This window comes from Leucoraja erinacea, chromosome 1 (assembly GCF_028641065.1).
Source record: "Leucoraja erinacea ecotype New England chromosome 1, Leri_hhj_1, whole genome shotgun sequence".
Taxonomy (NCBI): Eukaryota; Metazoa; Chordata; class Chondrichthyes; order Rajiformes; family Rajidae; genus Leucoraja; species Leucoraja erinaceus.
The window spans coordinates 18728836-18746410 of record NC_073377.1 but is presented as its reverse complement, the minus strand read 5'-3'; the positions used below and the strand labels follow the sequence as shown (position 1 = coordinate 18746410).

At 42.2% G+C, this 17575-nt stretch overlaps 1 protein-coding gene across 1 annotated transcript in view; it reads left to right on the top strand.

Moving 5' to 3' along the window:
- The window catches only part of cfap53 (cilia and flagella associated protein 53), a 28977-nt gene that overhangs the window by 10146 nt on the left and 1256 nt on the right, over window positions 1–17575 (top strand). Inside the window, exons 2-7 of the mRNA XM_055660386.1 lie at window positions 174–400; window positions 1660–1833; window positions 2395–2698; window positions 6240–6458; window positions 7913–8129; window positions 12111–12213. Of these exons, the coding sequence (XP_055516361.1) occupies window positions 174–400; window positions 1660–1833; window positions 2395–2698; window positions 6240–6458; window positions 7913–8129; window positions 12111–12213 (1244 nt within the window). The remainder of the gene's footprint in view (window positions 1–173; window positions 401–1659; window positions 1834–2394; window positions 2699–6239; window positions 6459–7912; window positions 8130–12110; window positions 12214–17575) is intronic.

The window sequence follows — 17575 nt, the reverse complement described above, 5'->3', positions numbered from 1 at the left end:
GTCTAGTTAAAACAAAGATATATTGTTAGCCAGATCACAGAGAGGGAATACTACTGAATTCTTGAATGATTCCACTCAACTTTCTAATCCCTTGGATCCTTTTTAATTGCGGGAAAATGTAGCAATTAACTATACGATGAAAATTAAAACGAAACTATTTCTATGTTTGCTAGGTGGAAAAATATTCAGGTACCAGATCTCAATCCAAAATGGTAAAAGAGACTGAGCAAGACATAAAGTGTGACACATATAAACAGTTTGTAGAAGACTTTGAAGTATGCAGACGCAGGAATATTCTTGCCGTGGAAGATGAACGTAAAGAGTTGCTGTGCAGAATTAAAAACAACCTCAAAAAGGCAATGGTATTTTATGTAGAGCATATAGAAGAAAGAAGAGAAAGGTAAATCGATAATGTTCCTGAAATATACAGTTAAAATGAAATTTTGAAAAATCCACCACAACTTTTATTTACTCACCAGAGATTGCAGATGCTGGAATGTGGAGCAACAAACTATCTGTTGGTTGATGATGGCGATGCAGGGTTACGACTCAAAGCATTGACAATTTATTTCTAACCACAGATGCTGCTTATCCCACTGAGATCTTCCAGCAGATGGTTTGTTGCTTCACAACTTTTATTTAAATTTGAAAATTGGGTAATGACGATCTAATCATTTTTTGTTAAGTATGAGATATGAAATATGGATCCATATGATCCATGTGAGATTTTAAAGAAGCACATTATAGCAGAAGGAATATTTTTTCCCAAATTGTAAACCTGGACATGTGGTTACTTTTTTTCATTTTAGTTTTAGTCGAGATAAATCCATCTACTCATCATTTGTACTTGCAAGGATGAGGAAACGTACCAGAAAGGACAGGTTTGAATATAATAATAAAAACAAAAGTAGTATAAAATCCAGTGTAAATGTCATCCCACTACTTTTGTGGACTTCACTTCTAGAGAATCACATTTTCTCAAAAGCTCCCAGCATCTTGACACAACTATTGTCTATCCACTTTGCAAACAGATATGCAGTCTACTTTATGCGTAAAGTTGTTGCACAGATCACAAACTTGATACTGGTATCCTTGCAGGATACTGCAGATGCTGGAATTTTGAGCAAAACAGAAAGTGCTGGAAGAACTCAGTGGATCAGGCAGCATTTAGGAGGGAATGGATAGGCAATGTTTCAGGCCGTGACTCTTCAGATCCCCTACAGGCAGCCTGTGCCTGTCAGAAGAGTAATTCAGTACTACAAGCCTTCACTAAGAGAGTAGAGAAGGAGGACCGTTTGAAAGTATGGTAATGTGAGCAGGGAGTGGGTAGTCTGACAAAGTGTGAGTAACCAGCAGGAGTGCAGGGTCAATCTGACATTTGGGAGAAAGCAGTACAGTAGCAGAAATGGAGAGATCGGGCCAAGGCAACATTGTAGGTTGAATGTGGCTTCAGCTAATGTATATGTTGTCAGGTACATGGATAGGAAAGAATTAGAAGGGTATGAACCAGGTGCAAACAAATGGAATCTGCATAAATGGGGCATCTTGGTTGACATGGATGACTTCAAACTCCATTAATTGTTTGTGAAATCTCTCTTCCATTGCGCCTGTAATGAAATGTATTAGCCTTTAAATGAAATTTTGTTTTAATCATTTGAGGCTGCGTGAACTTCTGGAAGCTGAAGAGAAAGAATATATGAACCAACTTAATCTTTTGGGAGAAACACGTTTGGAGAAACAAGCAAAAATGAGGCAACAAGTGAAAGATCTTAAGATACGAAGGGAATGTGATCGACAACGATTGATTGCAGAAAAGCTTGATCAACAATTCCGGTAACATTTTAAAATGGGATGGAGAATTTAATATCACTTTTCAACGCATGAAGCACTCAAAAAACCTGTGCAAAATTGAATTAAATGTAGACTAGCACAAGTGAGAACACAGAATATAAATGAGCTATTATTTGGGAATTATTCTTCCACTCAAACTGAGTATATTGGATAAAGTGAGCTCAGCCCATATTTTATTTTCATTCTGGGTATGTTGTGGGTTTTTATGTTTGCTGAAATGTTTTATGTTATTTGTCTAGATAGTTGGGTGCTGAATTGTTAAATAGAATATTTCTCTTAAACCAGAAACATTGTAAAAATGTCTCATAGCTCTTCTCTGATTTTGCCTTTGCTCCTTTTAACTTTCCTCTCTTGTGCTAAATTATAAATTTCAAGTCTGCATCTGTTAATCAATGCTGTCTGATTTTACTCACCATTTCTACAATATTCAGGTTTGTGTTTCATATATAGTAACTTTTTGCCCTTTTTCTACTTTTGAAAATGTAATTACATTATGCTCATTAAATTGCATCAGGCATTCGATCTGTGACTGATATATTTTAGGGAAGAGTGTGAGGAGCTGCGAATAAAACTATCTCATCAACAAGTGCAAGCGCTGCCCAAGGACTGGCAGGCACAAAGAGAATTCAAGAAGAGGCTCCACAATCAGCAGAAGGAAGAGGATTATGTCTTTGATGAACTCTGGGAGAAGGACCGAATTGCGAAAGAGGAGAGGGCAGAAAAAGAAATGAGAGAGCAACATGAAAAACGGCAAGCCATCCTGGCTGGTCAATTGGAGCAAATCGCAGAAGCTGATGCTAAACGCATGGATCAGAAGCAATGGAAAAAGCAAGAGGGAGAGTTGATGGTAAGAAAGTAGATTGAGAGTTCGAAGCTGCAGGTATCTTTTCTTATTTTTAGTGTTATCAGTTCAGTGCCCTGAAGCCCATCCTATTTCTTTTTGTTTTTAATTCTCCATGTTAATACTTTCCTCCTGCGGCACTCATGATAATGGCTTGGAAATTTAGTTTGAGCCATTTTTCCATCATACTTAGAAGTTTTATCATTACCTATTTCCCTATCTCCATTGATAAGATTCTTATTCTGACCATATCTTTATACAAGGAAGCTGCAAATCATTTTGTATTCTGCACCAAATGTTTCCAATGTCAGGCACATATCAAGTTTGCAAAAAACATTTTCTCTTTGCCTGGATCCACTGCAAAAAGCACTGAAGAGGCCCAATTTAATTTACAACAATGCAGGCAATTTGATGACCATGCTCACCTACTTTATATGTACATTTATTGGTAGCATCACTGATACAAATTACTGTGTACCATGTGCAAAAAAATAGATGATACCAAGATTCAAAAAGATTTGCTTACAAAATCTAGAGAATCCATGTACCCTGAAGGACAAGGGCAGCAGTCACTTAAATAATTTTCTACACGCAATGCAAACTTTAAATTAAAGAAAAATACTGCAGATGCTGGAAATCTGAAAGGAAAGTAAAAGAGGCCAGAAACGCTCAACAGATCAGACAACGTTTATCAAACAAAGGCATATTCAACCTTTCATGTTAAAGATATGGAAATAAATCGATATTAATGTTATTTGCGATTGAGTTTTAAATGCTGACTTGGCCGTGTTATCCATAATTCATCAAGAAATAGGAATATAGAGGAATCAGAAATTATTCGAGTGCAGTTCTGATGTTACCTTCCCTTTGTTTCATATTAGTTCAGTGTCGATTTGAGCACAAATCATGAATTAAAGAACCGATCAAATCAACATGTTAAACACATTTTACACATCCATTCAATACCAAAGCCATAGGCAAGATTGACCAACTTTCTTCCATCTGATGCCTGCCTTTCATAGACTTTTTAGTGCTGCACCAGGCTGCTGGAAGAGGAATGAATTGCAGATGGGTGTGAAGGACCACCTCGCAAACCTCTGCGATGAACGCATTTCAGTGTGCAGCACCTCACTTGATTTAAGTAGTGAAAGGGACACACTATAATTCACCCTGCAGCAAACCCATCTGTGAATTTTCAGCTCACCCAACATCCACGTTAAGACAACAGAGGTTACGTTCCACCCCTGGAAGAGATGTGTCAGTAGTACTGAAGCATAATTGTGGCAGCCGAGTCGCTCTTCCCAGAAGTATCTTCCCAGAAATACTTCCCAGTATCTTCCCAGAAGTATCTTCCCAGAAATACGTGTTCGGCATGGACTAGAAGGGTCGAGATGGCCTGTTTCCGTGCTGTAATTGTTATATGGTTATTATATGGTTAAGTATCAGAGTACCAATGTCAGTTGTAATAGAAATGTAGATCCATACTGAGTCATTTGGGCAGGGCACATCTCAACCATGTTCATATATTTTAAAGAATTGAGTGTTTATGATTTAGGAGAACGTTTAAGAAGCAATTAGACAGGCACATGGATAGGACGGGTTTGGAGGGATATGGGCCAAACGCAGGCAGATGGGACTAGTGTAATGGGACACGTTGGTCGCTGCGGGGGTTTGTCTGAAAAGCCTTTTTCCACCCTGTAGGACTCTATGACTCTACTCCAAGTTCCCCAGAACTTCAGCTGACAAAATATACAACTTTTCGATTCCAGCTCACACCCTATGGTACTGATAGTCCCCATGGTCTGCAGGGCCTCAACAACTTGTACAAATTGCAACCCTGGTATTACACCATTGTGAATGTTCCTTTTATCCTATCTAAAATGTACATGGACAACAAAACACAGCCTCATGCAATCATATGGGCACCCTTACTACATTGCTTCCGTCCACAACACTGCTCTTTTTCAATGGTATGTATGGTCTGGAGTTGGAAGTTTCACTTCTGAGTTGTGATTTAGATTTTATGCATGCACAGGTGTACAGCCAAGCCCATGTCCTCTCCTCTCCATAGGGTTGTTTACTTGTGGGTCTGCTGATGTCTGTAGACGCCGATCAGCGATCTACAAACCTTGGTGCAATGTCTGGCAGTGGTTGGTCGTCGTCAAGCCCCCTTCTCTCTCTCCTTACGATGCTGTCGCTTTGTCTCTGCGTGACGTGCAGCTCCTTCCTGCAAGGATTTCCTTCTGGAGCCCCTGTCCAGTGCAATGTGCTCCCAGTTGCTCAATGTGATGTGGAATTTCTTCAGATTGTTCTTGATGTTGTCCTTGAAGCGTTTCTTCGTCCCGCCGGGGGCTCGCCGACCTTCCTTCAATTGAGAGTACAGGATTTGTTTAGAGAGACATGTGCTGGACATGTGGATTACATGGCCAGTCCATCGAAGTTGGCGCTGTATTATTGTGGTGATGCTGGTCATGTTGGCTTCCTCCAAAACGCTGATGTTGGTGTGTTTGTCCTCCCAGCTGATCCTCAGAATCTTTCATAAGGATCTTTGATGGTATTGTTCCAGGGCTCTCAGGTGCCTGCTGTAGGTGGTCCATGGCTCTGTAGACCAGCAGTTTTGTTTGAGCCTTTAGGTCTCGGTCTTCAAAGACTCTTTTCCTGAGAGGCGATGGTTGACCTCAGAGTCGATGTCAGCTTTTGAGGAAAGAATGCTGCCAAGGTAGGGGAAGTAGTCACCATTTTCAAGAGTGGTGTCGTCCACTTTAATAGTGGGCTAGGTAGACGGCTCGTTGGTTGGAGGTTGATGTAGGACCTGGGTCTTCTTGACATTTAAGGCTAGGCCCATGGCTCTTTATGCCTTGGCAAAGGCATTCGGGATGCCCTGGAGGTCTTCTGCAGAGTTTGCTGCAATGTTGCAGTCGTCCGCATACTGAAGCTCCATGATGGTGGTGACTGACTTTGCTCTTGGCCTTCAACCTATTAAGGTTGAAGAGCCCAGCTTCTTTGTACATGGCCTTCATAGAGCTGACAAAGGCTTTTGATTCGGTAGACCGCCAGGCTCTTTGGAGAATACTATCAAGGTACGGTTGTCATGACAATTACATCAGAATATTTAGGCTTTTACATGATGGCATGTCGGTGCTCGGCAACTGCGGCTCCGAGTCCGAGCCCTTCACTGTGGAAACGGCAGTCAAATAGGGGTGCATCATCACACCCACCCTGTTTGTCGTCTTCATTGCTGCCATACTTCACCTCATTGGTGAAGAGCTGCCACAGGGGATCCCAATCCTCTACGGAACTGACGGTGGGCTCTTCAACCTTAATAGGTGAAGGCTGAGTGCATTGGAATGAAACCTTCATCTTGTCTGTTAGCAAATTTAAGGGGGAGGGATCAATAAAAATGGATGTCAGAAAATAGGATATATTTTTGAAATTCCCTGGGTCGGTGTGTATTATTCTTTTTTTTTTTTTAAAGTTCTCTATATCTGGAATAAAGGTAAACCCTAGAATGGAAAACCTCTCAAACTAATATTTTATGTTGTTACAGAAAGAAACACAACGTCTTTTAAAGTTGGAAGATGAGTGGCTTGCGAGGGAGAAAATTCAGAAACAGAAGGAACTCCGTGATACTTTGGACACTTCAATGGCATTGAAGGCAAAGCGAGTTGCGAAAGAGCAGGAGGAGGAGCATGCACTTGATTTAAAGTTAAGGGATGAAGCACTGAGGGAAGTTGCTGATGATGTCCAGGCACAGATGCAGAAGAAGGTAGCTCTGTTTATTCATTTGTACCCATTGTGCATAATTAAATATTTATTCTACTGTTATGGATTATATCCTCAAACCGAGGAAAGGTGCTTTATAAACATAATTAATGTTTGTGTTTTTATGTAATCAACTGAAGCAACCAATTTGTGAATTTGCAAACCCTGTGATGTTCCATGGACAGCAATGGGCTCAGAGACCACTTAATTGGTTTCTTTTATTTTGCTGTTGGCTGTGAGAGAAATATTAGCTAAATGGGCTGTCCCACTTGGGCGACCTAATCCGCGAGTGCTGGCGAGTTTTCCTTCGACCCATACTCGCAGCATGGTCGCCACGAGGTCATAGGAGGTCTTCGTAACTCTCCTTCATGATCGAGAGTGGTCTCCGCATACTCGAGGCCTCAGCTAGGTCGCGACGTATTTTTCAATATGTTAAAAAATGCCCACGAGTAGAAAAAGGTCGCCATGGAAAAAAAATCTATATTTTTTTACTCGTTGGTTTAGTCATAGTAGGTCGGCATCTTAGTCGTAGGTAGTCGAAATTAGTCGTAGATAGTCTTCATCATAGTCGAAGGAAGGTCGAAGGAAATCGAAGGAATCGTCTTCACTCTCCCCTATTCGGTGTCCAATTTTCCCGAAGTTAGTCGTAACTAATCGAAGCTAGTCATCAACATAGACGAAGGAGGTTGAAGGAGGTCTTCTACATAGTCGAAGGAAGTCTTCAACACGTCATTTTTTTAAACTCTTCTAAACTCGCCAATTAGGTCGCCCAAGTGGGGCAGCCCCTTAAGAAACCCAAATGTCCACCTAAACCAAAGAGTTGGACCTTTGTTTAGCATTTCATCTGAAGCTTTCCAGTAATACACAGATATAACTTTAATGCAGATATATTGAGAATATTAGTAATGCAGGAGAAGACCATAAGCCCATAAGTGTCCCAGTGTTTCTGTGCTTCCTTGTGTTCAAAAGCTATTAATTTTGTGGACCTATTGAGGTACATAAAATTGAGAGGTATAGATAGTGAGATGCTGTTCATCTTGGTAAAGGTGCCATGAATAAACATTACGACTGATTTCTGAGGTAGAGGATTAGGTTCACATTTATTATTGTCATGTGTACTGTTTAACAGTGTAATGATTTGTTTTGCATGCTGTCCAATCAGATCAGACAATACTATACATAAATATAATCAAGGCAAACTCAAAATTGGTGTTGCAGTGAGTGGAAAAAATCAAGGATCTTATTAGTTCCCTACCCATATTTACATCAAATATTTAACCAATATAAATTTGAACCCTTTTTAGATATTAAAGAAATAAAGGGACATGTCTTAATGCAGAGTTGTACAGAGGTGTCTAGTCAGCCCTAATCTTCTTCAATGGTGGAGAAGGCAGAAGGGAGTAAGCTGATTTCTTATCTTAAAATCATCTGCGTCTGTAATTATTTCATTTTACTCAGATGGATCTTAAGAGAGAACAGCAGCTGTACCGAAATTACTTGACCCAGAGGGCAGACAATGAAAAGCTCCAGGAAGAAGAAACAAACCGGCTGATTGAGGCAGAGATGGAGAAAACAATCGCCAAACGCAATGAACAGAATCGCTTAAAGAAAGAGGCTCAAGATTCCCTCTTGAAGGAAGTGATGGAAACACGCAAGCTTCAGGTTCAAGAGAAATGTAAGATACTTGTTTAGGCTCATAGAGACAGAGTTACACAGCATGGAAACAGGCCCTTAGGTTCACCTCATCCATGCTGCCCAAGATGTTTACCTGATCTAGTTGCTTTTACCTGCATCTGGCCAATACTCCTTTCATCCTTCAATATTCATGTATGTGTTAAAACATCCATCAAAATTGTACATTATAAAGGTTCATTGTAAAGGTAAGGTAAAGGTTAAAAAAAGGACAATATACAGGTAAATAGGTACATTGTAATTGTACCCACTTCCTCTGTCAGCTCATTCCATATAAACACCTTGTGTCCATTCCTTCAGTATACAATCACAAACATCGTTACAAGTTGGGGAACAACATTTAAAACAGAAATGCATAAAAATATAATTTTACATAAAGTAGTAAACCTCTGAAATTCTCTAATATTAGAAGTATTCAAGGCAGAGGTAGATAAATCTTTGAAAGATCATGGAATTGAAGGCCAGGTTTAGGTTTATTATTGTCACATGTACAGAGGTAATGTGAAAAACGTTGTTTTGCATGCTATCCAATCAGATAACAATACCTTACATAAATACAATCATGTAGACTAAAGTACAATAGGGGAAGATACAGAGAGCAGAATTTTGTACTCGGCAACGTAGCGCAACAGTTCCATAAACAAAGTGGGGTAGAGGTGAATTGGACAGTCCCATAGCTGATGGAAACACTGTTTTGGAGCCTGATAACAGAGGTTTCAGAGTATGATGGCACGCACTTTTCAGTTTCTGTACCTTTTGCATGACGAGAGAAGGTATGAGGGAATGACCGGTGTGAGACAAGTATTTGATTATGTTAACCACTTTTCTGAGGTAGTGTGAGTGCAGATGGAGTCAATGGTGGGAAGTCCGGTCTGTATGATGAACTGGCATGCGTCTGCAACTGTGCAATTTCTTGTGGCCTTGAGCAGAGCAGTTCCCAAACCAATCTGTGATGAAACCAACATCATGTTTTCTGTAGTGCGCCTGTAGAAGTTTGTAAGTCATTGGCCGATATTCCTCAGTCTCCTAAGGAAGTAAAGGCTTTTGTGTGCCTTCTTGGCTGTTACATCAAATGAGGACTGGAAAATCACATATGTAACTCCACTGTTTAAGAAGGGAGCAAGGCAAAAGAAGGGAAATTATTGGCTAGTTCGTCTGACTTCAGTGATGGGTAAATTTTTAGAGTCCGTTATTAAGAATGAAGTTTCGGTGTACTTGGAAGCACATGATAAAATAGGCCAAAGTCAGCATGGATTTGTTAAGGGGAGATCTTGCCCGACAAATCTATTTGAGGAGGCAACAAGTAGGATACACAAAGGAGAGTTGATGGATGTTGTTTACATAGATTTTCAGAAGGCCTTTGAGAAGGTGCCACACGTGAGGCTGCTAAACAAGATAGAAGCTTATGATATTAGAGGCAAGCTACTAGCATGGATAGAAGATTGGCTAACTGGCAGAAGGCAAAGAGTGGGAATAAAGGGGGCCTTTTCTATTTGGGTGCCGGTGACTAGTGGTGTTCTACAGGGGTCGGTGTTGGCTCTGCTACTTTTTACATTATATGTTAATGAGCTGGATGAGGTCAAGTTTGGGGGCAATGTGAAGATATGGGAACAGAGGAGGCGTTGAGGCAGAAAGAAGGGGTGGGTACGTCAACCTCCTGGATTTGGGTCAATAATAATAATAATAATAATAATAATTTTATTTATAGAGCACTTTAAAAACAAACATAGCTGCAACAAAGTGCTGTACATCACTAATCATTGACAAAAAAGTTAATACACACCAAGAATAACAATCAAAAGAAATAGTAGGAAAAGACATGTAAAATAAAGAAACATCAAAAACACCACAAACAGAAGCAAAGCCTCAGGCATGGTCAAAAGCCAGGGAGTACAAATGCGTTTTAACACTGGATTTGAAGATGGACAGTGAGGGGGCCTGTCTGATGTGCAGCAGCAGGGTGTTCCAGAGTGCCGGAGCAGCAACAGAGAAGGCTCTATCCCCTCTGAGCCTCCGACTAGACCTCGGTACCTCCAGGAGCAGCTGACCAGCTGACCTGAGGGACCGGGCAGGAGTGTATGGGTGGAGCAGCTCAGAGAGGTAAGGCGGGGCGAGCCCATTCAGAGATTTAAAAACAAATAACAGTAACTTAAAATGAACCCGAAAGTGCACCGGGAGCCAGTGTAGGGAGGCCAGAATTGGCGATATGTGCTCCCTCTTTCGAGTCCCTGTTAAAAGGCGAGCAGCAGCATTCTGAACCAACTGGAGACGAGCCAGTGAAGAACGAGCAACACCAAAATAGAGCGCGTTACAGTAATCCAGCCTAGATGTAATAAAGGCATGGATTACTGTCTCAAAATGCTGCCGCTCGAGAATGGGCTTCACCTTCGCCAGCTTCCTTAGGTGAAAGAAGCTGGACTTAACCACCGCGCATATTTGGAGATCTAATTTAAAGTCACTGTCCATCCTAAAACCCAGGTTCACAACTGTTGGCTTCACGTACCTTGACAATGGACCTAAATCAACAAATGGAGGTTCACGGCAGCCATTGGGATCAAATAAAATCACCTCTGTCTTCTTTTCATTAAATCCAAGAAAGTTTAGGGCCAACCAGGACTTAATGTCATCAAAACAAGACAGAAGCGATTTTACAGAAAAGGCATCTTCCCCCCTCAGCGGCAAATAAAGCTGGGTATCATCTGCATAACAGTGGAAGGAGATGCCATGCTTTCTAAGGATGGAACCCAGAGGAAGTATGTACAGCGAGAAAAGCAGGGGCCCCAGAATCGAACCCTGTGGAACCCCATATGACAGGGGAGCGGAAGATGATTCAAACCCAGCAAGGCTAACACACATGGTTCTGCCCGCCAGATAGGACCTGAACCATCCCAGGGCACTGTCGCAGATGCCCACTAACTGCTGTAGCCGAGATAATAAGATATTATGGTCCACCGTATCAAAGGCGGCAGACAAGTCCAGCAGGACAAGAACCACACAATCCCCAGAATCATTAGCCAGGAGGATATCGTTAAAAACCCTTAGCAATGCTGACTCCGTGCTGTGCATGGTTTTAAATCCAGACTGGAAGATCTCCCGAATATCATGCTCCTCCAGGAATAGTTTTAGCTGAGCATAAACAACTCTCTCCAGTAATTTAGAAATAAAAGGCAATTTCGAGATGGGTCTAAAATTGGCCAGAACAGATTGATCCAGGCCAGGTTTCTTAAGCAGTGGTTGCACTACCGCATGCTTAAAGCTCACGGGGACAACCCCAGAACACAAGCTGCTGTTAATAATGGTAAGAACCGACTGCCCTATACTAGAGAAAACCTCCTTAAAAAGATGTGGAGGGACCGCATCACAAGGAGAACCCGATGGCTTAATATGGGAAACCACATCCTTTAAATACGATATAGTCACAGGCTCAAACTTGTTGAATACCACCAGGCAAGGGACCGAAACAGAAGGGTCAGAGGCAGGTGCTGAAATGTTAGCCCTTAAGGAAACAACCTTATCAACAAAAAAGTGCAGGAAGTCATTACACATTTCAGGTGAAGCTTCCAGACAGACAGGCTGCGGGGCATTTAGAACAGAGTCAATGATTTCAAATAGCACACGAGGGTTGTTACACTTTGACACAATAATTTTAGACAGGTACTCTCTCTTGGCCTTTTTAACACTGTTTTGGTAGTGACGCCAACAGTCCCTGAGAATTTGAAGTGAAACCTGTAGCCTGTCCTTCCTCCACTTTCGCTCAGCTCTACGACACTCCCGTCGTGCTGCACGAGTCACTGCACTGAACCAGTTCTTGTCTCCAAACCAACAAGAATCTTAAATCCTACCCACCTTATGGATCTTCCCTGGCCTCTGGGGGTGTTATGTTCTCAGCCTCTTTCTGTTCTGTTAAGAACATCCTTTTTCAAGATAAAGAGGTTCATAATATACATTTGATTTCTATTTCCAGTGGAGAAAAATACGAAGTCGCCACAACAACTGGCAGACGAGCGAGCGACATTGGATGCATTTGTTGAAGATCAAAAACAAGTGGAAGATGAGAAACTGGCCAGGTAAATTTGTGATTAGCTTTAACTTTCTCATTGTTCCCACTGTGATTTGCTTTAACATCTCCATATTGATTTAATTACATGAAAGTGAATGGGTTGAACTTCAATCAGTCTGAACCCAAAACATGTGACCCTTTCAACTTTGCATCAATCTAAAATCTGCTTCACCATAAAACTACTAATCCATTTCTTTAACTTTTATCTGACCTCATGGGCTGAGAAATGGCAGATGGTTTAATCCTGGTATATGTGAGGTGATACATTTTGAGAGTACTAATGATGCTAGGACATACCCATGAATGGTAATTTCCCAGCGACTATTGAGAAACAGAAGAATCTCAGTGTGCAATTCAAAATTTCTTGAAGGTGTCATGCAACTCGCTAACATAGTTAAGAAGACACATGGAATACTAACCTGCATTACTCAGAGCAACGAATACAAGAGATGGGATGTTATGATATAATTCTAAAACAGTGAGTGGTCTGACCTCAGATGGACTACTCGGTGCAGTTTAATGTCAACACACTGTAGGAAGGATGTGATAACTCTGGAGAAGGTGTAGAGGAGATACACCAGAATGTTGCCTGGGATGAAGCAGTTCAGTCATAGTGAGATTAAAGATTAGCCCATGACTATTTGCATCGGACCACAAGCCCCAGACAGATTAAAGCTGATATAGACCACATCCTGCTTGTGTCTGACTGAAAGAGAACATTTCCTTAACAGTGCTAACCCATTCCCTGTTCCAAGGATGAGAAATATGACTGTGTTGGAGAATACAGAGGATATTCACCAGGCTGTTGCCCGAATTAGAGGACTGTAAGGGGTTGGACAGGCTAGATGCAGGAAGATTGTTCCCGATGTTAGGGAAGTCCAGGACAAGGGGTCACAGCTTAAGGATAAGGGGGAAATCCTTTAAAACCGAGATAAGAAGAACTTTTTTCACACAGAGTGGAACTCTCTGCTCTGCCACAGAGGGTAGTTGAGGCCAGTTCATTGGCTATATTTAAGAGGGAGTTAGATGTGGCCCTCGTGGCTAAGGGGATCAGGGGGTATGGAGAGAAGGCAGGTACGGGATACTGAGTTGGATGATCAGCCATGATCATATTGAATGGCGATGCAGGCTCGAAGGGCCGAATGGCCTACTCCTGCACCTAATTTCTATGTTCTATGTTTCTATGTAATTATGATGCAACAGTCGAGATGAAGCAGGCAAAACAAGCTGCAAAATAAGGAAAAATGCAGAGGTTTTTGAGGAGCTGCATCTTGCTTAGTGAAAGAGATGGGAATGCAATGTATCTAAATGATCAACAGATGGTGCCAAATGATTATATAAAAATTGTGACATTTTACAACACAGTTGGCAATGTCTCATGATAGCAATTCTTCCCACATAAGAGATTAGCATACAAACTTAAAGCACAAGGCATTGGGGGTTCAGTATTGATGTGGATAGTGAACTGGCTGGCAAACAGGAAGCAAAGAGTAGGAGTAAACGGGTCCTTTTCAGAATGGCAGGCAGTGACTAGTGGGGTACCACAAGGCTCAGTGCTGGGACCCCAGCTATTTACAATATATATTAATGATTTGGATGAGGGAATTGAATGCAACATCTCCAAGTTTGCAGATGACACAAAGCTGGGGGGCAGTGTTAGCTGTGAGGAGGATGCTAGGAGGCTGCAAGGTGACTTGGATAGGCTGGGTGAGTGGGCAAATGCATGGCAGATGCAGTATAATGTGGATAAATGTGAGGTTATCCACTTTGGTGGCAAAAACAGGAAAGTAGACTATTATCTAAATGGTGGCCGATTAGGAAAAGGGGAGATGCAACAAGACCTGGGTGTCATGGTACACCAGTCATTGAAAGTAGGCATGCAGGTGCAGGAGGCAGTGAAGAAAGCGAATGATATGTTAGCATTCATAGCAAAAGGATTTGAGTATAGGAGCAGGGAGGTTCTACTGCAGTTGTACAGGGTCTTGGTGAGACCACACCTGGAGTATTGCGTACAGTTTTGGTCTCCAAATCTGAGGAAAGACATTCTTGCCACAGAGGAAGTACAGAGAAGGTTCACCAGACTGATTCCTGGCATGTCAGAACTTTCATATGAAGAAAGACTGGATAGACTTGGCTTGTACTCGCTAGAATTTAGAAGATTGAGGGGGGATCTTATAGAAACTTACAAAATTCTTAAGGGGTTGGACAGGCTAGATGCAGGAAGATTGATCCCGATGTTAGGGAAGTCCAGGACAAGGGGTCACAGTTTAAGGATAAGGGGGAAATCTTTTAGGACCGAGATGAGAAAAACATTTTTCACACAGAGAGTGGCGAATCTCTGGAACTCTCTGCCACAGAAGGTAGTTGAGGTCAGTTCATTGGCTATATTTAAGAGGGAGTTAGATGTGGTCCTTGTGGCTAAAGGGATCAGGGGGTATGGAGAGAAGGCAGGTACAGGATACTGAGTTGATGATCAGCCATGATCATATTGAATGGCGGTGCAGGCTCGAAGGGCCGAATGGCCTACTCCTGCACCTATTTTCTATGCTTCTATGACCCTTGTGGCTAAAGGGACCAGGGGGGTATGGAGAGAAGGCAGGTACAGGATACTGAGTTGGATGATCAGCCATGATCATATTGAATGGCGGTGCAGGCTCGAAGGGCCGAATGGCCTACTCCTACACCTATTTTCTATGTTCTCAATTCACAAATCTCTTTTCTAAAATTTGTGAAAGGGTTCTACTGAAGTAATCACCAGATTGGACCAGGTACCTGCAATTTAGTTTGAGTTAGACAAAAATGCTGGAGAAACTCAGCGGGTGAGGCAGCATCGATGGAGCAAAGGAATAGTCGACGTTTCGGGTTTAGTTTAGAGATGCAGCATGGAAACCGGCCCTTTGGACCACTGAATCATGCTGACCAGCAATCACCCAGACACTAGTTCTATCGTACACACAATTTACAGAAGCCAATTAACCTACAAACCGGCACGTCTTTAGAATACGGGAAGAAATTGGAGCACCCGGAGAAGACCCACGCAGTACAGGAAGAACGTACAAACTCTAGACAGTCAGCACCCATAGTCAGGATTGATCCCGGGGCTCTGGCAATGTAAGACAGCAACACGACTGCTGCACCACCGTGCTGACTTTTAGATTACTCTCATTTACATTTTCAGGAGTGCAGAAGTTCCTCCATTCCTTTACAAAGTGACCCCAAAAATAATGGAAGTGGCAATTCCGTGTGCTGTTAATCATTTTCCAACTCAGTTTCTTAGACGCTGAATTGGCACAATGAACATTACAGGAAGTTTTATAGTTAACGATTGTGACATTTCAGGATTCAGCTTTCCAAAGGCACACACCAGCTGTGCAGGTGGGTCTTCTAACCTTTGATAACTCAGACTTTGCTCCACAGTTCTGTAATTTTTACAAATTACCTGAGAATCCAGGACGCCTATTAAAATTCCTCAGGCATTCTTATTAGGCATTCTTATTAGAAAAATCTACAGCATTTTCTGTAGAAAACTTCAGTGTATATTAAAAATATATTCATTGAATCAGTCATTTTACATGCCAACCCCTTTGTCATTAAAAGAAAATCAAACAAATCTTCAGTTCTTCCTCTCAAATACAAATATCGTACTCCAGATATATAATCTTGGGGGGCCCTACAACGCCCGGCGCGGCCTTAATTTGCCGCGGACTAGCGCCCGCCGGGGGCTTTGACCTCGACTTCGGGAGGGAAATGGAATGCAGGGGAGAGACAAGAACTTTGCCTTCCATCACAGTGAGGAGGAGAGCCACTGTGATGGATGTTTATGTGAATAGTGTTGGTGTGTGTTTTGGTTCTTTTATTGTATGGCTGCAGAAACTACATTTCGTTTGAACCTCATGTGAGGTTCAAATGACAAATAAAGGTATTGTATTGTATTGTATTGTATAATCAATTAGATACATTAGATGTATCATTACAGCAGGATTTCATGCCTCAACTTTCCATGCAACGTTGACAAACATACTATTGTTTTAATAAATGTTACTGAACCTCCATTTTAACATTGTACATAGAGTGCAAGAACCACCCCAAATCATGGTTGAATACTGACATTAATTTGCCAATATTTTTTCTTTACTAATACTAATTACTCTCATTGGGCTTCAGATTCTCCACTGTTCTGTGTTCTTGTTTAACGTCTCTGTATTATAATTTCTTAACCTTCCTCTATTTGACCCACACATAGTTTCACTATTCTCTTTCTCTTTCAACTTTAAAAACTCATAAATCTTTTCCCCCCCAATTTTTTCCCCAGGTTTCTCTCATTCTATTTTTCACCTTTTTGTCAATAAAGTATAAGTAATGGGCCTGTCCCACTTAGGCGACTCCATAGGCGACTGCAGAAGACTTTGCGGTCGCCACATGGTCGCCACATGTTTGCGGGTGGTTGCCGGGGTGTCGCCTTCATGGTCGTGAGGAGTTCCCACATTCTGGGAACTTGTCGCAGCCTCGTTATGGTCGCCGTAAATATTTCAACATGTTGAAAAATTAGCGCCGACCAGAATGAAGCCGCCATGAGGAGTAGCGAGAATTCTCGAGCCGTAGGTGGGTCGCAATGAGGTCCTAGTGGGTTGTCAGGAGGTCGAAGGTCCTCTTAGGTTCTCGTAGGTTGTAGCCAGTGCTGACTGGTGAATTTTATGGGGGAAAAAAAAGTAAATAGTAGTTTTCAGAACAAGGGATAACCGACCGGTAATGTTAAATGTCCGCTGTGCTTCACAGCTGTGTATCTCTGGCTTGTTAAATGTTGTCTGGCTTCTTAACAGTTGTCCCCCCCCCCCCCCCCCCCCCCCCCCTCCCCCTTCTCCTCCCCTTCTCCCCCCCCTTTTAAAGGACTTACCGTACGTACACTTTGCTAGCCGTCTTAATTACAGCGCCAATCTTCCTGTTCATCGCAGTATGTGTCTGTATCACGTTGGCTTTGCACCATGTGAATTTCGGATGGCGCTCCCCCCCCCTTCCCCTGGCCCCCGCATTTGCTGTGTATTTGCTGTGTGTGTGTGTGTGTGTGTGTGTGTGTGTGTGTGTGTGTGTGTGTGTGTGTGGGGGTAGATGGTTGTAAACATAAAGTGGTATCCTCTGTGCACAGAAACAGGTTAATCCTTTCACCTCTGACATTACCTGTGAAGACAAATATAACTCCCTGAGTGTCAGGCATAGAGAATTTCCATAGGAGGTGCAGGTTGTTTATGTTGGTGGGCTTCAAGCAGCCAGTGATTGAGCGGCAGGTGTTATTCAACGCTGGGTCTAGTTTCTTGGCATGGGATGATCTCTCCCACACAGGACACGCATACTCCGCAGAGGAGTAGCACAGG